The sequence below is a fragment of the Astyanax mexicanus genome, chromosome 12, assembly GCF_023375975.1.
Source record: "Astyanax mexicanus isolate ESR-SI-001 chromosome 12, AstMex3_surface, whole genome shotgun sequence".
Taxonomy (NCBI): domain Eukaryota; kingdom Metazoa; phylum Chordata; class Actinopteri; order Characiformes; family Acestrorhamphidae; genus Astyanax; species Astyanax mexicanus.
Window position 1 is genome coordinate 43123639 of NC_064419.1, and position 22957 is coordinate 43146595.

At 40.1% G+C, this 22957-nt stretch overlaps 1 protein-coding gene across 1 annotated transcript in view; it reads left to right on the plus strand.

The window, feature by feature from the left end:
• LOC111192751 (uncharacterized) overlaps positions 1 to 22957 on the plus strand; it is a 73029-nt gene that overhangs the window by 44799 nt on the left and 5273 nt on the right. Inside the window, exons 6-8 of the mRNA XM_049485870.1 lie at positions 15162 to 15206; positions 22130 to 22195; positions 22605 to 22670. Coding sequence (XP_049341827.1) covers positions 15162 to 15206; positions 22130 to 22195; positions 22605 to 22670 — 177 coding nt within the window. The remainder of the gene's footprint in view (positions 1 to 15161; positions 15207 to 22129; positions 22196 to 22604; positions 22671 to 22957) is intronic.

Below are 22957 nucleotides of genomic sequence, written 5' to 3' on the forward strand. Positions count from 1 at the left end.
TCTGGGATTTTCAGGATACTACAGGAGATTTGTTAAAGATTACTCCAAGATTGCAAAGCCTCTAAATGCTCTGACATCTGGGTACCCTCCACAACGAAAAGGAGCCAAGAAGCCAGAGACCAATAAGAACTATCTAAACCCCAAAGAGCCTTTTCAAGGTCGCTGGACAGCAAGTTGTCAACAAGCTTTTGAAACTATTATCGAGAAACTCACCACAGCACCGGTACTTGGCTTTGCAAATCCTAAGCTGCCTTACATCCTCCACACAGATGCAAGTACAACCGGACTAGGTGCAGCCTTGTATCAAGACCAAGGTGGAGAGAAGAGAGTTATTGCTTTTGCGAGCAGAGGTCTCACCTGCAGCGAAGCCAGATATCCTGCACACAAGTTGGAATTTCTTGCATTGAAATGGGCAGTGGTTGATAAGTTCAGTGATTACCTCTATGGGAACACCTTCACAGTCGTGACTGACAGTAATCCACTTACTTACATTCTGACTTCAGCTAAGTTAGATGCCACTAGCTACAGATGGCTTTCAGCACTCTCAACCTTCTCATTTGACCTGCAATACCGAAGAGGCAAGCAAAACCTTGATGCAGATGGCTTGTCGAGAAGACCTCATGGAGAACTGATTAATGATTCCATTTCTCAGAAAGAACACGAGCGTATTAGACAATTCATGCAGTACCATCAAGAAGAGCTTGTCGATCAGAAGTCTGATCATGAGGTAGTGAAAGCTATTTGTGAAAGACATCTGGCCACCCAACAGTCTAGCATTGCTCTAGTGGAGTCGCTTGCTTTACATGCACGTGCCATTCCTGAGGAATTGATGGAGGAACCATTTCATCTTGGACATGGTGTCCCTTTCAAGTTTTCCAATGCTGAGATAGCTGAAAAACAAAGAGCTGATCAAACCCTGGCACCAGTAATAAACCAGTTAGAGACAGGAGAGAAACCACCCCCAACATTACGTCAAGAACTGCCAGATATCTTCCTGCTTTTCCGGGAGTGGAATAAGTTGGAGATGATAGATGGTGTCCTGTATAGGCGTAGACAAGAGGAGAACCGAAACCTCTATCAATTGGTGCTACCTGTGGAGTTAAGGCCCATAGTTCTGCAGAGCTTACATGACGAAATGGGACACATGGGTGTTGAACGGACTTTAGATCTTGTTAGATCCAGGTTCTATTGGCCCAAAATGGCCATTGATGTTGAAAAGAAGATCCACACCTGCGGCAGATGTGTCCGCAGAAAGGCTCTTCCTGATAAGGCCGCTCCTCTTGTCAATATCCTGACTACCAGACCACTTGAACTGGTCTGTATCGACTTTCTCTCTATTGAGCCTGACAGTAAGAACACCAAAGATGTCCTGGTCATCACAGACCACTTCACAAAGTATGCCATAGCGGTGCCAACACCCAATCAGAAGGCCCGCACAGTAGCGAAATGCCTGTGGGATACCTTTGTAGTCCATTATGGCCTACCCGAACGCCTGCATAGTGATCAAGGCCCTGATTTTGAGTCAACTCTCATAAAAGAGCTTTGTGCCTTAGTAGGAGTTCGGAAGTGCAGGACTAGTCCATACCACCCGAGAGGCAACCCTGTCGAGCGATTTAATCGTACTCTACTAAACATGCTTGGTACATTGAAAGACAAAGAAAAGTCTCACTGGAGTGACTTTGTGAAATCTTTGGTCCATGCCTACAACTGTACCAAGAATGAAGTCACAGGGTTCACTCCCTACGAGCTGATGTTTGGTAGACGTCCTCGACTACCTGTCGACATTGCCTTTGGACTACCTTTGGAGAAAAATCAAAACCAATCTCATTCCCAGTACATGACTGTTCTAAAAGCACATCTTGAGGAAAGCTATAGACTAGCCACTCAAGCTGCTGCAAAGATTGCTCACAAAAACAAAGTGAAGTTTGACAAACGGGTCACAGAGTCTACACTCAATGTAGGTGATAGAGTCCTGGTGAGGAACGTTCGGATCAGAGGAAAGCACAAACTCTCTGACAAGTGGGAGCCTATGGTGTATATTGTTGTCAAATGTGCCGGTGAACTCCCAGTTTACACCGTGAAACCTGAGAATGACGAAGGTCCTCTTCGAACTCTTCACAGAGATTTGCTGCTTCCATGTGGATTCCTTACAGCAGAATCTGCCAGAGATGCCGAATCTGCTACTGCCTCAGAGAAACTTAGGAGACCCAGAACAAGACAAACCCCATGTGACAAGATACATGATGACACAAGTGATCTGGGTGATGAAGAAGATGACCAGATACCAGTTTTTTACCCTCATCATCTTGAACCCTCAGAGCCGATAAGGTTTACAGTTGAGTACAATGCTAACAGCAAAGGGGACACGCAGAAGAAAAGTAGCTCACCGAAGTTGCAGAGTGACCTAGAGTCGCAATACTTACCTGTAGAGATCCCTGTCGAAGCTGTAGAGTCATACTTACCTTTAAAAGATCCTGTGGAAAGAAGAGCTAAATACTTACCTGAAAGTGTACCTGAAAAGAATTCTGCAAAAGAAAGAGTTGTATACCCACCTGGAAACTTACCTGAGCTGAAAGACGCTGAGCACTCACCTGTTCCTGAAGGTCCAACAAAAAGTTCAGATCCCAGAGAAGAAGAAATGTCAGTAATCCCTGAAACAGTAGAGTCTGATTGTGAAACTGCAGAAGTGCGAGAAAATTCACTTTTCTCTGCAAAAGACAGATGCTCACCTGTCATGCTGAAGAACTCAGACCAGGGTAGACCTGATATGACTGAGCCCCAAGCTGGAACTGAAACTCATGTTAGGAGGTCAAGTAGGGATAGAGTACCTGCTAGAAGGTTTCATTACCCAGAATTAGGGAACCCCCTAGTTACAGTGGTAACCTCTTTATTTCAAGGGTTAAATTCTGCAATTGCAAATTCTTTGAATGGCCTTGCAGGCGGTGACATTGACTCAGATACAGTGATGCAGTTAGCAATGCCTGTCACAGCACAGCCCACGAGATATGCAACGGGACGTGCATATATTTAGGAGGGGAGAATGTAACCCCCATTTCATGAGAGCTACAGACTGCATAGTTTAGAGTCTTTGGGAGTTAAAGGGTTAAGTTAACTGAGTCTGGTGTAATAAACTGCAGCCAATCATATTAGGAAGCTTGGCTTGTCCCGCCTTAGTTGCTTCTGATTGGACAGAACTACTGCAGCTAGAAGTGCGGTTCCCCTCAATCAGTCTCTCTCTCTCTGCGTGCTCTGGAGGAAGAAGCTGTGCCCCAAAGTCAGCTAGAAAGCTGTGTCTCACAGTTAACTTAGGAAAGTGACCAAAATAAGCCTCTTTTGATAAAAGAGTGAACTATTTAAAGCTAGAAGCATCACCTGTCCATCTAATGGGCTGGAAATTCGTGAATTGTGCAAAAACCTGACCTATGAACACCGACTATCTGGTGAGTTAGACTATGTTTGCTTTAGCTAGCTGCTAACTTTGCTAACAGACCGCATGGTCTGCTGCTGTAGTCTGCTGAGCTCAGAAATGCTGAATTCTCACTCAAATGTCTAGATTATATTACTAAAAACAGATAAAGGAGTAAATAAAGAAAATAGCTGTTGAGTATTGCTTTTAATGAAGATTAATATTTTGAGAATTTAATTATTACACATTAAATAAAACATTTCTTTTACTCATAGCTGAAGCTGGTTCTAGAGCTATTGAGGGTAAAGGACCAAAAAGGATACCCGTTCATCCAAGAGGTATATTTCCAATAAGTTGTGTGTAATGTGTGTAAAGAAAAGAACTGCCCTTGTTGATTTTTTTGAAAGGTTTATTGAAGTTTATATGTACATTGTAATATGTTGTGTAGCATTAGAACCTGTGAAAAGAGAAAAAAAGTTGTGTAAAATACTGTTTAAACATATGCTAGAATACAAGAAAAAAAAGTAAAATACTTACCTGTTACGTTCCTGTAAAATCTGTAAAGGGAAATGTTAATACTGTTAATAAGAGGTTTTATTTTATATTAAGGAAATTATTTGGGGTTATATGTTGAACTGAATGTGACTACAGAGTAATGGTCAGTGATATTTAGAAGTAATAGTTTCTGTACCTGCTTGCTTAAGCAGGTCAGGTTTTTTTTGAGGGCGCTGGAAACCTGGGAGAGAAGATTCCCTCAGCATGACTTCGGACCCTCTTCTGTGAAAGCGATGGCGAGCCACCCAAAGGAGAACTGAGCTAAAAGACTACTCTTGAGTCCATTTCAAATTACCTGGTCACGTGGTAGGACAAAGAAAAGTGATTGAGAGACTGAGCTTATTTTATTTTTATTTTATTTTATTTTATTTATTGTTTCAACACATTTGTATTTATTTATTGTGGGTTTACTGATTTACTGAAGTTGTTGGGTTATTGAAAAAAGTAGAACTAAAGGTGTATATTCTGAACTAAATTTTATTAGTGGATCTAAATAAACAAATTAACTAAACTAGCAACTAATAGTAAATTAAATGATATTGAACTCTGTCAGTGTAAAAGTTTAAAGTATAAATAGCTAAACTACCATTAACTACTCAACTTAAAAGATAAATAGTACATCCTAAAAGTAATAATACAGAAATAAAACCCAAATAAGCTTATATATTCCTAGTTTCCCTATTAATATTCTATTCCTAAACTAAAAAGTGCAAAGTAATAACAGATTTATTTTATAACGGCTAATAATAATAATAATAATAATAATAATAATATATATATATAAAATTGAACATTTATTGTTTTTGACATTGATTCAATGTACACCTAAAGCTTGTTTTGTTTGTTTTATTTTGTCTTCTAAGTAAAGTAAATCCCTTTACTTTAACACTGTTCTCTGTCTCGTTAATGCTGACACACACCCCCACCTCCTTTACGAACCTAGACATACTGGTCTTGAGTGGCAAATTCCTTTGTTACCTGTATTTACCCAGCTTCAGTGTTGCTGGATAGTAGTCAGTCATCAGCTAGCTGTTAGGAGTGCTACACAGGTGAAAGGTGAAAGGCATGAAAATAGACTGTTGGTGGGGTGTAAGATAGCAATGAGCATCCCGAAACACCTGTCTCTACAAGTAACTCTGATAATGTAAGCTAACTGTAGCTGAAGCTCAGCTTTGCATGTGTCTTGTAGTCCTTCTGGGCTCTAATCTGTCTGCATCTATCAGTGAAGAAGTTATTTTACATTTTAAAACATGGGTTAGGGGTACAAATGAGTTGCAGTATGTTACATATCTCCGCACACTATTCCCTTAACACACATTTTATTTGTAGCATATCGGTACTGCACTGTCCTGTCTGTAAAATTGTCTCTTGTCTGCTGTTTTTAATTGTATTTATTGTAGTTTCAAAGTTTTATGTTGCACATTCGTTGAACGTCTGCACTTTGTTGTACATTGTATTGTTCTATGTTGCAACATGGTTCCAGAGGAACGTAATTTCGTTGCACTGTGTACCTGTATTCAGATGTGATGACAATAAAAGCCTCTTAGCTTGGAAAAAAATGCGATTGGGAAATTTTCTATTTTTGCCTCTCTAAAGGGCATTTTTTTAATCATATGGAATTGGAGGGAGGGGCTTGCCAACCTTGCCCCTCTCCTAGACTTCAGCAGTGACTGACTGAATTTAAAGCATATTAATTAATAAAATATTGGAGAAATGAGTGCAGGGCTAATGTTTAATCGCAGTGTGGAGGTGTTGCTCTACCAGGGAGCAGAGGTCTCTCCGCTCTGCAGTGTTTCCTTCCTTTTGAGAATACATCACTGCTTCCTCCTCGAGCTCATTGTGAAGAACTAGAAGAAATTGCTGGTGTTCATCTCAGAGATCTGCAGCTCAGAGTTTAGACGGGACACACAGACACATGCTGAGTTCTGATCTGGCCTGATCTGTGTTTAAATTTATCTAGGAAGATCTTCAGTGATGCCCGGAGAAGAATGAAATCCTATCAGAGCTTTCTGCTGCTTTTCCAAGGTACATCATTTTTTTTAAATCAATTTTTATGTTATATTTTATAAAAGTTGAAAATGTAGTGGTGGACAAATTCCTTTAATTGCATATAAAGATACATATAATCAATTTCTCTATACATATAAACAACAAGTTCACTTAACTCATCAGGTTTTACAGTGTGATGTTGAACCGTACACTGCACTGCGTTGCTACTGTATCTCCAACAGGAACCTGCTTCCTGATTGGTGTCTCTGCATTGCACTTAGATTCTGCATAATGTAGTGGAGTTATCTAAGGTTTTTGAGTTTGAAATGTAGTGGAGTTAAAGTAAGATATTTGAGCTCAAAATGTTTGAGTTAAAGTAAGATGTTTTAGTTTCAAAAACATGTAGTGGAGTTAGAGTAAGTTATTAGAGTTTAAAATGTAGTGAAGGTACAATAAGATATTTAGTTTGAAATGTAGTGGAGTTAAAGTAAGATATTTGAGTTTAATATGTCGGAGTTAGAGTTGGATATTTAAGTTTAGAATGCAGTGGAGTTAAAGTATGATATTTGTGTTTGAAATGTATTTAAGTTAATGTAAAATATTTAAGTTTGAAATGCAGGAGTTAAAGTAAGATATTTGAGTTTGAACTGTAGTAAAGGTAAAGTAATATATATGAGTTTAAAATATTGGAGTTACAGTAAGATATTTACGTTTGAAATGCAGTGAATAAAAGACATTTGAGTTTGAAATGTATTTGAGTTAAAGTCAGATATTTTAGTTTGATATGTAGTGGAAAAAAGTAACATTTTTGAGTTTGAAATATAGTTGAGGTAAAGAAATACATTTGTGTTTGAAATGTATTTGAGTTAAAGTCAGATATTTGAGTTTAATATGTAGGAGTTAGAGAAAAATATTTACATTTGAAATGTAGTGAAGTTAATGTAAGACATTTGAGTTTAAAATGTATTTTGCTAGTATTGACCCACGCCCTTGATTGGGCAGAGAAGAAGAAAGAGGGGGAGCGAACTCAGAGTATTTGGGATGGAGTTCGGGGCAGCTTCGCTGTAAAGCGTGAAGCCGAAGCCCCAAAAATTAAATCAGAACTTTCGACCACTGCTAGGATTTAAGAAGCAACTGAGTGTTGGAAGTCCGACCTTGTAGTGTTTGAGAAAGCCAGAGGATGAACCGATGCATGGGGAAGGCAGTGTGGAAGTCAAAGGAAAGAAAGGTAGGGAGTAATTAAGTAAGGTATTTGAAGGTGCTGCCAGCCTATTCGAGTATAGGAATGTATGAGGTCCTTGGTGGCAGAAATCGGTTGAAGTAAAAAGGTAGTGTTGAGCGACTTAATGGAATGATGCACGTGTTGTACATGTAGTTTAAAGGCCCCAAAAGCAGCCACCGACCCGCATGCGCAGCAGGAGCGACCTGGTAAGGTAGAAGGGGTGCTCCTGATGGTCCAACAGAAGTGAGGGGGGAGGGGGCCGACGGAGTGGGAAGACGGTGTGGGAAGACGGGGCGATGGAGTGGGAAGACGGAGTGGGAAGACGGGGCGATGGAGTGGGAAGACGGTGTGGGAAGATGAGGCGATGGAGTGGAAGACGGGGCAATGTAGTGGGAAGATGGAGTGGGAAGACGGAGTGGGAAGACAGGGCGATGTAGTGGGAAGACGGAGTGGGAAGACGGGGCGATGGAGTGGGAAGACGGAGTGGGAAGACGGGGCGATGGAGTGGGAAGACGGAGTGGGAAGACGGGGCGATGGAGTGGGAAGACGGAGTGGGAAGACGGGGCGATGGAGTGGGAAGACGGCAGCAACGGGAGATAAAAAAAGAGTAGGGAGGACAGACAGAATGAGGACAGTTGGAATGGTGGTGGGAAGATGGAGGATGGGCAGGGAAGACAGATGAAATGGCGTTGGGATGATGGAGGATGGGCAGGGAGGACAGATGAAATGGCGTTGGGATGATGGAAGATGGGCAGGGAGGACAGACCGACTGGTGTAGCGAAGATGGGTAAGGAGGCGAAGACGAGGGTGGCGGTGACAAAGGTTAGTACAGTGAGGGTGATTGTCACAACGGCAACGAAAGATTGGAATGAAGAGGGCGAGATTACGTCCCAGATGGTGGCGATTATGCGGGTGGTGAAGGTGCAAGCTATGAAGTTGCGGCGATGATGGCGATGACATAGGCAGAGATGGTGGCAATGATGCCGATGGTGGTGAAGATGGCCAAAGTGAGGGCAAGATGATGCCCAAGACGATGGCGGCGAAGGCAAAGAAGATTGCAGCGAAGATGGCGATGACAGACAGATGGAGACAATGAGGACGGCCATGAAAACTGTGGCAGAGGTGATGAAGGTGATGCAGGCAGAGGTGGTGGCGATGATGACCATGGTGATGAAGATGGCCATAGCGAGGGCAAGGTGATGCCCAAGACGATGGCGATGAAGACGAGGAAGATGAAGACGAAGGCGAGAAGATCGCAGCGACGATGATGTCGATGACAGACAGAGACGACGACAATGAGGATGGCCATGACAACTGTGGCAGAGATGATGAAGGTGATGCAGGCAGAGATGGTGGCGATGGTGACCATGGTGGCGAAGAAGGCCAAAGCGAGGGCAAGGTGATGCCCAAGACGATGGCGATGAAGATGAGGAAGATGGAGATGAAGGCGAGAATATCGCAGCGATGATGGCGATGACAGACAGAGACAAAGACAATGAGGATGGCCATGACAACAGTGGCAGAGATGAAGGTGATGCAGGAAGAGATGGGGGCGATGATGATGACCATGGTGGCGAAGATGGCCATAGCGAGGGCAAGGTGATGCCCAAGACGATGGCAATGAAGACGAGGAAGATGAAGACGTAAGTGAGAAGATCGCGCTGATGGGATGTAGGCAGAGAGTGCGGCAATGATGAGGATGAAGATGGCTACTGCAATGACGATGATAGCCACGACGAAAACTATGGCAGCGACGATGAAGGCGATGCAGACAAAGAAGGAGGCGGAGACGATTAAGGTGAAAATGGCCACGATGAGGATGAGATGATGCTCAGCATGGCGTTGATGAGAGCGAAGAAGGTGAAAGCAACGAATATGCAGGCCAGAAGACGGCGGCAACGGAGATGAAGGCGGTGATGTAGGCAGAGACAATGGCAATGGTGATGAAGACTATGGCGGCGATGAAGGCGGAGATGGTGGTGATGACGATGGCGATAAAGAGGGCAATGACGAGAGCGAGATTACACTCAAGACCATGGCGATGACGAAGGCGATGATGCAGGCGTAGCAGGTGAAAGTGATAAAGATGCCGGCGAGAAGATTGCGGCGATGATGGTGATGTGGGCAAAGATGGAGGTGATTATGATGGTGAAGACTGCCACGAAGATGACGACTACGGTGGAGACGATGGTGATGCAAAGATGGTGGTGATGACGACGATGGTGAAGATGGCCATGCGATGGTGATGATGGAGGTGAGTATGATGAGGGTGCCAAGGATCGTGGTGACGACAATGGCACAATACAATAGACAGAGCAGCGATGGTGGCAGAGATATGGAGGCAAAGACTGCAAGGGTGAAGATGCTGATGGCAAAGATGAGTAAGATAAGTATAATGATGGCGAAAATGATTACGATCATGGTGAGGAGGGTTATGATGGAAGCAGGGAGCATGCGACCCACGCACTCTGTCCAGCTCAAAGGATAGACACCACGTTGGATAATTGTCTTCAATTCCGAAACGAGGTCAGCGTTCGAAGGAACGCCAGTTCCGGGCCGAGCAGCACGTGGCCAGCAGGCGGCGCCAAATCAGCAGCAGGAATATCACAGTGGCCATGCTTGAGTACTGCCCAGTGAGGCTGCAGGGAGGCGGAGCCACACCAAGCCAGCGGGTCAGGCCGAAAAGCATGCTGGAAGGGGAAACAGGAAAGGGCGGGCCACGGGAGCGGCAGTGGTAACGGCGTGGGCGCCGGTAGAGGCAGAGAGAGAAAGAAGATGCCGAGAGAGAGAGAGAGAGAGAAAGAAGATGCCCAGAGAGAGAGAGAGAGAGAGAGAGAGAGAGAGAGAGAGGCGCTGAACACATCTGCAGAAATACCGCTGATCCATGGATTATGAAGGCACGCCGACAGAGAGAGAGAGGAGGCGTGGCTACGCTCAAGAACGGCCCAGTGAGGCTGCAGGAAGGCGGAGCCATACCCGGCCAGCGGGTTGGGTGGAAAAGAAACGCAGGTCGGAGCGGGCCGTGGTAGCGGCAGAGAGAGAAAGAGAGAGAAAGAGAAGGGCGCTAAACACATGTGCAGTAATACCGCCGGTCCACGGATATAAAGGCACGCCGGCACTCGCACAGGAGAGAGAGAGAGAGAGGAGGCGTGTCCACGCTCGAAGCTCGAGTATCGCCCAGAGAGGCAGCAGTAGGAGGAAATGCAAAACAGACGGCTCCAAGCAGTGCAGCGAGCCGCCGGAGGGGCGCGTGCAGCGCCGAAAAGGGTTGAAGAGAAGTCCGGCGAAGACGCGAGGAAGCCCCGCGAGTGTAGCAGGAGTGGTTCAGCGGAAGCGCTGAGAGAGAGAGAGAGAGAGAGAGAGAGAGAGAGAGAGAGAGACCGCCGCGGATGACTGGGTCGCGGGGAGGCCTCGTGAAGGAAGCAGCAGCGGCGAAGAGAGAGGGAGAGAGACCGCCGAGGACGCGGAGATCGCGTGGAGGCCCCGCAGTGGCAGCAGGAGAGGATAAACAGCGGCAGCGTCGCTGGAAAGATGGTGGAAAGAGAGAGAACGCGGAGAACGCGTGGAGGCCCCGCAGGGGCAGGAGGAAGGGTTCAGCGGCAGCGGCAAGAGAGACCGCCCAAGGGCCGAGGAGACCATACGGGAGCTGCCAGACCAGGTAGAGGAGACGACAGCCACAGCAGCCGAGACAAGATAAAACCACTACCAGGGAAGGCAGCCTGGAGCAGAGGCAGTGGAGGAGTCAGGGTGGACGGGAGCAGCTGGTCGCAGGAGACAGACAGGTGCAGAACCATCGTGTACCAGGTAAGGAGCGGTCGGCAACACCACATGCGAGGTTTGTTCAATGAGTAGGTTGAGAGGAAGTGACTGTTTAAATAGGGATGGAAGTGGGAGGAGTGAGGGCGTGGCTCACTCCCAAAACTTAGTTATGGCACATAACTCCACTTGAGTTAAAGTCAGATATTTTAGTTTGATATGTAGTGGAAAAAAGTAACATTTTTGAGTTTGAAATATAGTTGAGGTAAAGAAATACATTTGTGTTTGAAATGTATTTGAGTTAAAGTCAGATATTTGAGTTTGATATGTAGTGGAAAAAAACTACAATTTTTGAGTTTCAATATAGTTAAGGTAAAGTAATGTATTTGCGTTTGAAATATAGTTGAGGTAAAGTAATACATTTGCAGTTTGAAATGTAGTGGAGTTAAAAGTATGATATTTGAATTTGAAATATATTTGAGTTAAAGTGTCAGGTCTTTGGTCTGTCTGCTTCGTATGTCTGTGTTATTCTCAGGTCTGTGTTTCATTTCCAGTGTTTTTCCACTCACCTGTGTTCCTTTGTAGCTCCGCCCCTTCGTCCCAGGTGTTTCCTGTTCCCTGTGTGTGTGCACCTCTATTTAAGGTCCGTGTTCTATTTCCCCGGTGTTGATCCTTGTACGTTTATCGTCTGTCAGTACTCCATGTTTTCCCGAGTTTCCTCAGTCCTGTTTTCAGTCAATCCCAGTGTATTTTGTATTTGTTTTCGTGTAATAAATCCTTTTTTTGTTTGCATTTGCGTCCGCCTCCGCGTCCTCCCTGCACCCGCACCTGACATAAAGTCAGATATTAAGGTTTGAAATGTAGTGAAATGAAAAGTATTTAAGTTTGAAATGTAGTTGAGTTAAGTTAAGACATTTGAGTTTAAAATGTATTTGAGTTAAAGTCAGATATTTGAGTTTGAAATGTAGGAGTGAGAGTAAGATATCTGTGTTTGAAATGTATTTGAGTTAAAGTATGACATTTGATATTAAAATGTAGAGTTAAAGATAATTGAGTTTAATATGTAGTAAAGTTGAAGGAAAAAGTAACTCAAACTTTAAATACAAAGAAAAAAACAAATTATGTTTACAGTAACATAATTACATTTATATCAGAATGTCCACCACTGTTGAAATGACTGAATTTCAATATTAGAAGTAAAATATTTAATATTCATATTAATGAGCACTATATTTTATCCTCTGTTATTATAGCTGATGGTGTTTAACAGCTCTGGAGTGTTGAGCTGCAGTTTGTAATGCTTCTGTTCTGATTGTGTTCTAGTTCTGATGGGTTTGGCTGTGCAGAAGAAAACTGTAGCTGTGTTCACTGGAACAGAAGGAGGCAGTGTGGAAATCAACTGCAGTTATAAAGATTCATACATATACTCAAATCATTACTTCTGTCGTGATCCGTGCAGTAATTCTGATGTTTTAATTGAAACTCAGAAAGCTGATATTCCTGTTTCTAAAGGCAGATACTCTATACTGAACACTGTGGCTGCACGGAGAGTTTCTGTCACCATCAAAAACCTCAGCTTAACAGACTCTGGAATTTATTACTGTGGAGTGTCTAAGTGGGGATCAGACACACTCACTGAAGTACAAATCTCTGTAAATAAAGGTAAGCATGAAAAAAAAAAACATTGACAATTCTAGTCAGAAGCTGCCGGTCACCATCATTACCATCCACTGCACTGCATTACTGTCATCTGTGGGTGGTAATATTAGTCTTTTATGGTGTACTCCTGATACACACTTATCACTGTGGCAAGAGGAATATTAAAACCCTCATTTTAACCCTTTCAGACCTTGCGTCAATCACAATGGGCATCAGTAGTTTCTCTTTATTTTATTTTTTTTTTTTTGCGCATAATACTAATTAAGACATGGTGTCCATCAGAAAAGATCATAAACCAACAAATGAAACAGTAGCTTAGCCACGCCCTCTGCACTGCAAAAAAAAAAAATCTACATTTCAGACATAAGGGCATGTCAGCACTACAGAACGAAATAGGCAAAATAATACAAGCTTATTATTTCTAATTCTTTGTGATTTAGAACACTTTTTTTTATCATGTTTAGGATTTAAAAAGTAGTTAATTGGATTTATTTTACGTAGAATTTATATTAGGATAGTAGTGTCTTGTTTTTGTGCATTATTTTTTCATCTCTGGAACAAAATTCAGGTCTGAAAGGGTTAAACTTCAGAAATGGAACGTACCATCATCCATCTAAAACTCCCATAATATGTCAAAAGTCGAGGACACAAAAATACAGAAAAACACCAGGTGAAAAAAATTTACCAGCGTGTTTTAACATTTTGCGTTTGTAAATTAACTTCTCGTGAGCACAAATGTGAAACTAGCGAGCAAAAAACTCTCCAAAACTGTCCAAACCACCCCTTTCAAAACTGGAGCGCAAAAAAGAGGAGAGGAGAAAAATGAAGCTCGAGAGCAACATTCATCTTCAGTGCGCACACCATTCCCTTTTTTTGCTCGCTAGTTTCACATTTGTGCTCACAATAAGTTAATTTACACACGCAAAATGTTAAAACACGCTGGTTAATTTTTTTCACCTGGTATTTTTGCGCCCTTGACTTTCAGCATTGATGTGACGCCACCTGACCTTACCATAAGCGCACAGTGTTCAATCAACCATAACCTTAGAACAGGGGTGTCCAAACTTTTTTTGTTGGGGGCCAGAAGGAGAAATATATTTGAAGTCACGGACCACAGACTATAATAAAACAAATAATGAAATATACCACTTTAAATGATACTTTTTTCCTGATTACTTTCATTTACACACCATTTTACTTGACGTACTAATCTTTATCTTTGACAGTGTTGTGTAAACTAAGATTTTTCAAATCGATGTTTAATTTCATGATTTCTCTTAATATTAAACTCCTTAATTACGGCAACTATGCGCACTCTCTCCGCTTTTTGACTCTTTGGCCCGTTTCTCTGCGCTAGAAATGCGCACTCTCTCAGCTTTTAGACTCTTTGGCCCGTTTTTCTGTGCTAGAAATGTGCATTCTCTCCGCTTTTACACTCTTTGGCCCGTTTTTCTGCGCTAGAAATGCACACTCTCTCCGCTTTTAGACTCTTTGGCCCGATTTTGACACCTAGTGTTCAAACTTCGAATCTCATATTATAAAAACCTGGTTAACAGCGGGCCAACTTTTATTCTATTTCTAAAATACCTCACAGGCCGCTCCACAAAAGAAAACGGGCCGCAAATGGCCCGCGGGCCGTAGTTTGGACACCCCTGCCTTAGAAGATAACACATCACAAGTTAATTTGGATGTTCCCAAACTCTCTGCTTAGGTAACATTTTACAACTCATTTACACACTGCTATCCCATGACATCTGGCATGTCTGTATATACATATATAGTTATTATTAAAATCTACGTGTGTTGTATGAAGAAGCACTGAAGTAAACCTTGTATCTTTTTTATCTCGGTTTAGGTCTAATTCAGAGTGCAAATATGTTATATATATATAGTACCAGTCAAAAGTTTGAACACCCTTTTCATTCTATGTTCTTATTTCATTATTTTTTTCTTACATTATAAATGAATAATGAATGGATCCAGACTCTGAAAGAACACATAAGGAATCATGTAGTAGCTTAAAAGTGTTAAACAAACTAAAATACTCTGTGAAGCATTTAGGTGCTCTTATCTGGGGTGCTGTTAATTTGCAGTTTCTAGGGCTGTTAACTCTGATGAGAGCCAGTTTCATCATAGCATGTTTGATGTTCTTTGTGAGTGTACTTGAGGATACTGTACTCTTTTTAAAATGTTCCTAAAATGTTTCGGGTTGACTGACCTTAATTATTTACCTTAGTATTTTTTTATTTACTTAGCTGTGTAGTTCTTGCCATAATAAAATTATGGATTATCCTGTAGCCACAGAGAAATACAAAAAAAATGTGCAAATTTGTCATCAAAGCCAAATGTGGTTCTTAAAAAAAAAAAAAAACGTATTCTGGTTTGTTTGACACTTTTTGTTTACAAAATAATTCTGCATGTGTTCCTGTATAGCTTTAATGCCTTCAATATTAAATTTAAAAATGTAAAAAAAGATCTCTAAAATACATTGAATGAGTAGAGTGTGTAAAATTTACTACATACTAAATTATGACAGAAATTCTTATGTGTTGCTTGTTTGATGATTTTCTGCAGCTCAAGTCAACCTAAGCACAACCCCTCAGACTACTGGTTCTACAGGTAACATCCACTCATCACTCATTACAAACATTTTAACCAATCAGCATTGTCAGTAAATAGCAGAGTAAATAGTAAATGGGGCATAGAGTGCAAAAACTGTGTCATAGTTTAATAATAGGAGGTTGGTATACGGAAGTGACCAAAACACCAAATCAAGGCCAATAATGAAAAAACTCAAATAGTTTCAGAACAGTTCTGACTCGTTACATTTAGTCCCCCAAAAATTACCTAAAACCACCCACTAGTTAAAACCAGTGAAAACAAAGCTTGTCATTTTTTTTACACATAAATTATGCATAAAAGTAAAAATAGCATGATTAATTCTAATCTAAAATAGTATTGTGTAAGTGTTTCTACAGTATTTAAATGAATAATGAATAACTTAAAATACTTAATAAATGTATTGTTTGACAGCTTTTAATAGCTTGCTACTGTAGTCTGCACTGTGCTTTCTTTTAATTATGACTATGATCAGTTTCACATTAATATATTAAAACAGTGTTTAAACTTGATAAATTGTTCACATAACCACCAAGTTCAGTATTATACAAGTAAAAATGTGGGTCTGCCATTTAAAGCAGTTTAACAGTGATGTATTTGAATAGTATCTGAATCTACTTTTTTACACTTGTCATTAAAATGCGTGATCAGCTAAGATCAGATTTTACTTTCCTGTGTAAATCAATTTAAAGCCAGGCGGACACTGTGCGATTTTAGCCCGATTTTAAGCCCGATCTGGTCGGATGCGACTGAATTTCATGATCGGGCCGAATTTTAGCTTGATCGTGCTTCGTTTGTCGTGCAGTGTGAGAGGGGAAGCGATGTCCGATTAATTGCCCATACGAGCTGCGAATGGGCAGTCGGACGCGACCAGGGATTTCTGACATGCCAGAAATTTTGGTCGCTTGTCTCACAGTGTGAGCTGTTTTGCGGGCCGATTTCTTAACGTCACGACCTGTTTTCCCAAAAATCTGCACAGTAACTATAAATAATTATTAGTCATATTTATTTCTGTCAGTTATAAGGATTTATATTTATGTTCGGTACACAGACTTATAGCTTAATATAGCAGACACAGGAATTCTGCTGTTTAAGAATTTCAACAGATGCTTATTCACAGTCAATAGCTGGAGTTTTTGAAAAGAAAAATTAAAAGAGAAAATATCTTTGACAAACATAAATTTATTTTATTTCACTTTGCTATTATATCTGAAAAATAAAGCACATTGTCAGCCTCTGGTGCTGCCCGTCAATTATAAAAAACTTAAAACATGCACAGAAATATAAAGCTATATTTTATAATTCGTTTCTTTTCGCCAGGGCAAATTTATTAAAATTATAAATATGTTAATTTATTAATTAAAATCTCGTCCAGTGCTCCAGAATATTAGCCACGCAAAGCCAGCTTAGCGCAGCGCGTGGCATTGCGCGCGGCATTGCCCGCATAATAACCTCTGTCTTCTAAAATAAACGTTTTAATAAATAAGGTCGGAGAAGTGTAGTAAAATTAGTGCTATTAAACTTACTAAAGCTAATAAATGTACTGATTAATCAAGATAAATCAGACAAAATGCGCTGCGCCTCTCTCTCGCTCTCTTTCGCAGCGCGGAGCTGAATTCAGCGCGAGGCTACAGAAACTCAGTTCAGTTGAATAAAAATAAGTAAGGGCCTGTAAGTACAAGCAAAGGACCTGTAAGTAAATATAGTCAATTATAAAGAATAGTTTGAGGTTTTGGTGAGCTGTTTTCATGATTTGAAACTGAAACTAACTGAAACTTTGATTATTCTGCAGAAAGCCTTGGTTATTTTAAACGAATTTTTAATGAGTTTATATTTTATATGTTTTATTTATTCATTTTAATTATTTTTCTTCTTTTATTAATCAAATCATTAAATATATATCTTCATAAGATATATATTTTTTTACCTTTTATGTAAATTTTTATGATCTTTTTTTAAGGTCCTATTTTTCCTTTTTTACGTATATATTTTATTCGTCTATAATAAATGTCAGTTTTTATTCCTATTTTTTATAAATATTTTTAATCCCTTTTAAACTGTTAATGCTCAGCGGCACTGTAAATGAGGGTCCCTATCCAGTGTGAATAACCGATTGCTTGTTTAATATTCAGTGTTGCAAAACCAGTTTTTACATAAACAATAAACAGAATAAAAAATAAAATTATTTTATTTTATTTAAGCTGCTGGTGTTTCTTTCGCAGCCTGACGCGCAGTCATTTTTCTATGCGCTCTCCTTCTGTAAAACGGACAACCCGTAGAGTCCATGTCGCCTCAGCCACCTGCGAGTCCATGTACGTCTCTTCCGTGGACTTTCAGCGCACAACAGGGCACAAATAAGCAAAGCTAAGCGCTTTCTTTTGCAAGGCGTTGTGTTGAAGCGAGAGTTTGTACGCAAAGAAAGCTCCGCCTACGGGCTGCGTTTAGACGTGCAGTGTAAGCTCCCCCGTCGCAGCAGGTCAGTCGGACCGTACAGTGTGTGCAGATGAATCGCAGGCGTTGTTCATACACGACAAACGATTCAAACGTGCAGTGTGAGCTCTCCAGAACGCATCCGATTAAAAAAATCGCACAGTGTCCGCCTGGCTTAACCCTTGTGTGGTGTTCATATTTTTGTTACTCGTTTACTTTGTTTCTTGTATTTAATTCAGCAAAATTAAGCAATTTTACATTAAAATGCTTTACACATGCTTGCTTCACCTAAATTGCAAGCAATATAAACAGCTTACATGCCAGTGGATTACCAGCTTCCTCACTGGCAGAGAGCAGCAGGTGAGGCTGGGAAAGATCACCTCAGGAACCAGGACCATCAGCACAGGAGCTCCACAAGGTTGTGTTCTCTCCCCTCTGCTCTTCTCACTCTACACAAACGAGTGTACCTCCACAGATCCCTCAGTCAAAATCCTGAAGTTTGCAGACGATTTGACAGTCATTGGTCTGATCCGGGACAGTGACGAGTCTGCTTACAGACGGGTTGTTGAGCAGGTGGTGCTCTGGAGCAACTACAACAACCTGGAGCTGAACACAGCAAAAACAGTGGAGATGAGAGTGGACTTCAGGAGAAGCCCCCCAACCCTTCCAGCACTCACCATCCTCAACAGTACTGTGATGGCTGTGGATTCCTACAAGTTCCTTGGTACAACAATCTCCAAGGACCTGAAATGGGACTGCAACATCAGCACCATCATCAAGAAAGCCCAGCAGAGACTGTACTTCCTGCGTCAGCTGAGGAAGTTCAACCTGCCCCAGGAGTTGATGGTGCAGTTCTACACCGCCACCATTGAGTCTGTCCTCACCACATCCATCACAGTGTGGGGCAGCTCAGCTTCCAAACATGATATCCACCGACTGCAGCGCATCATCAGGTCTGCAGAGAGGACCATCGGTGTGAAGCTACCCACCCTGCCAGATCTACACACCTCCAGAACCAGGAAAAGAGCAGAGAACATTGTCTCTGATGCGTCACACCCTGGACACCACCTGTTCCAGCGTCTCCCCTCAGGACGGCGTTTTAGCCAACTGAAGATCAAGACCACCAGACTACAGAGAAGCTTCTTCCCACACGCCATCACTCTCATGAATAGCTGAACACTACAACATAACATCCAGGATACAGTCTGTTACATCCACACAAGACTGTTACATACATCCATATCCATGTCATCCCTCTCACTCTGTTCACCCTCTGTACTGCACTTTATTAATCTGGTGATAGTGGCTACAACACACTGTACTGTCTCTGCAAGTAATTCTTCTGTTCTCATATTTATATGCCTTATTTAACTCAGTTTAACTTAATTATTTATTCAGACTGCACCAGTGTCCTTACTGCTGCACTCAGCACTTTACTGTAAATATACAACTCTGCACACGTAAAGTTAGGTTACAGGTATGTTTGTATGTGTGTGCGTGTGTTTATGTGAGTAAATGTTTTACTTCTGTAATGTTATTGTCAATTATTGTGCACTGTGAGCTACTGTAACCAAACACAAATTCCTTATGTGTGAGCATACTTGGCCAATAAAGCCCGATTCTGATTCTGATTCTGATTACATGGTTAATATTTGCCCTTTACCTTTCTTATGTTACATTTCTTTCAAAAAGTGCTAAAAAAAAAAATTATTAGTTTTTTAATAAAATGTAAAAGAAAATGAATTAAACTCAAGATATGAGTAGAAAATTTGTTTAGTTTCAAATTTACAAATGAAGCAATGTTTATTAGCCCTTGGCCAAACATACTGTATGTAATATAAATGTGTAGGGGGGGTGTACAGTGTGTGTTTATCGAAAATGTGTTTTGATATATGTTTTTCACAAAAAATGAGCCAATGCCAATGAGTTTGAGTTAGAAAAAAATTTTTTTAGTATCATTTGATGAAAAATTAAAACGAGTCCCACAGACCCGAACACCACACAAGGGTTAAAAGGGGAGAAGCCAATATTCTGTTGACACGTGTATTAAATATAGACAAGATCTATCTCTAAATACTTTTAAATGTGGTTTAAGTAATTGGGTCTTAATCAGATTACAATGCATCTTAGGGGGTTGTTTACACCTAGATTTTAATGCAGACAAAACAGATTTTTCAGTATTGAAAAGTTAAACCAAAGTGAATAACTTTTTCTGGGGTGACATAAGGTCAAACTGGATAGGTTACCTATACAAAGATTATTATATCTTTGCCAAACTCCAGCGGTGAAATGACAAAATTAAAATGAACGTCTTCATTGTAAAAGATATGCATTATTTGTTTGGCTGTTTTGTTCCATTATTGGCAAAAAAATTTACATCTGGCATGTCTGTATATACATATATAGTTATTATTAAAATCTACGTGTGTTGTATGAAGAAGCACTGAAGTAAACCTTGTATATTTTTTTATCTCGGTTTAGGTCTAATTCAGAGTGCAAATATGTTATATATACAGTACCAGTCAAAAGTTTAAACACCCCTTTTCATTCTATGTTCTTATTTCATTATTTTTTTCTTACATTATAAATGAATAATGAATGGATCCAGACTCTGAAAGAACACATAAGGAATCATGTAGTAGCTTAAAAGTGTTTAACAAACTAAAATACTCTGTGAAGCATTTAGGTGCTCTTATCTGGGGTGCTGTTAATTTGCAGTTTCTAGGGCTGTTAACTCTGATGAGAGCCAGTTTCATCATAGCGTGTTTGATGGTCTTTGTGACTGTATCTGAGGATACCTTACTCTTCCTAAACTGACCTCTATTTTTTTTGTATTTTTTTTATTTACTTAGTTGAGCAGTTCTTGCCACAATAACATTGATTATCATGAAGCCAAAGAGAAATACAAAACCTGTCATCAAAACTAATTGTAGTATTTAAAAAAAATCTAAAATATAAAAACATGTTTCGGTTTGTTTGACACTTTTTGTTTACAAAATAATTCTGCATGTGTTCCTGTATAGCTTTAATGCTTTCTTCAATATTACATTTAAAAATGTAAAAATGTGCTTGTTTGATGATTTTCTGCAGCTCAAGTCAACCTAAGCACAACTCCTCAGACTACTGGTTCTACAGGTAATAGCATCATCACTCATTACAAACATTTTAACTAATCAGCATTGTCAGTAAATAGCAGAGTAAATAGTAAATGGGGCATAGAGTGCAATATCTGTGCCATAGTTGAATAATAAGAGGTTGGTACATGGAAGCGACCAAAACACCAATTTAAGGCCAATTATAAAAAACTCAAATAGTTTCAGAACAGTTCTGACTTGTTATTTTTAGATGTACAAAAATGACATAAACCCACCCACTGGTTAAAACTAATAAAAGTAGAGCTTGTCATTTTTTCCACACATGAACCTTCCATAAAAGTAAAAATAGCATGTTTAATTCTGATTAAAAATAGTATTGTGCCTCTGCTCACCCATGGACAGCATGTCAGTATTTAGATAGTATTTATACCATGAATAATTAAAATACTTAATAAATGCATTGTTTGGCACATTTTAATAGCTTGTTACTGTTGTCTGCACTGTGCTTTCTTTTAATTATGACTATGATCAGTTTCACATAAATATGTTAAACCAGTGTGAAATCAGGGTCAGTCCTACAGTCACACATCCACACAGTTCTCAGGAGGTGTTAAAAGTTGGTGATTTTCTATCTGTGTTTTAATAATTTTTCTGATTTTTGTTTTCTGATCTTTGTTTGCTGAATTCTTGTGTTTCCTGGGTCTTTAACATATTTTGTATCTATTTGATAATTGTTTCTATCATAAGTAGCAGTTTATCAGTGACCTTGGGCCTGGTTTACACCAGGGGTTTTGTATTTTAATAGTATCTGAATCTACTTTTTTACACTTGTCATTAAAATGCGTGATCAGCTAAGATCAGATTTTACTTTCCTGTGTAAAACACTTTAAAAGGGGATATACTAAATACTATTTACACTTGTATTAAATATAGACAAGATCTATCTCTAAATACTTTAAAATGTGGTTTAAGTAATTGGGTCATAATCAGATTACAATGCATCTTAGGGGGTTGTTTACACCTAGATTTTAATGCAGACAAAACAGGTTCTTTCAGTATTGAAAAGTTAAACCAAAATGACTTTTTCTGGGGTGACATAAGGTCAAACAGGATAGGTTACCTATACAAAGATTATTTTCTTGCCTGAACAGAAAAAAGCCAAACTCCAGCTGTGAAATGACAAAATTAAAAAGAACATCTTCATTGAAAAAGAATTGCATCATTTGTTTGGCTGCTAAAAAGTGTCTCAGAATTCAACAGCTCCTCTCTGAAGGCCTTGAAGGCCCTCAGTCATACAGAAAGTACAAGTTTATTAGTGAATATAGAAGTGATATATATTTTCTGTTCCTCTTCACTAAGATAAGAAACTACAGCATTATGGGTATTTATATTTTTCAGATACTTTCACCACATCCAAGGAATTCCACACCACCACAGCAAAGCCCACATGGTCTTCAGCTCACAGTAAATATCAAATACATTCAATAAATAATATTTCTGCTTTCTTTTTCATTGTTACTCATATCTACATAAAATCTACTGCTAATTATTATTAAGTTGATGTCAACTCTATAGCATTATCATCATATGACAGATTTATCATTTTATTTTATGTTCATGTAGTATTCTCTGTCAACTTTTTACTGTATTATTATCTGTATTCAGTTTTTATTAAATGTACACCCTTTAAAAATAACAAAGTGTGGGATTGTAATGCTATTCGGAAGGAAGATAAAAGTTACCAGAAACAATAAATGATTAAAATGAGCTTTTTTTTTTTTTTTTTTTTTTTTTACAACGAATGTATTTACTACACATTGTTTTTGTCACATGATCTGATTCATACTGTATATGACCTTTTTTTTTTTTTTAGAAATTCACATTGAATATGAATCAACATCATCACAAACTCCTCCCAGCACTTCTTCAGCATTCCACGGTCAGTAGTTGGAATTGGACATCAGTATTTAAACTGATCATAAAGTTTTACTTTAGGAGACAGCTAGGGAATGTCCTCAGACCGGTATAAGCTGTAAGGTGTTATCTTGTGGGTGCAGATGGGGACGGGGACGGGTCATGGGATGTAGCAGGTCCTATCCTGTGATTTTTGACATGTCAGTGTTGGGCACTGGCTGGGGGTAAAATCTGAGCGTTTAATGCAGACAAGTGAAAACAGGTTCTTTCTGTATTGAAAAACTGAAATTAATTTAGGGTCAAATGGGACAG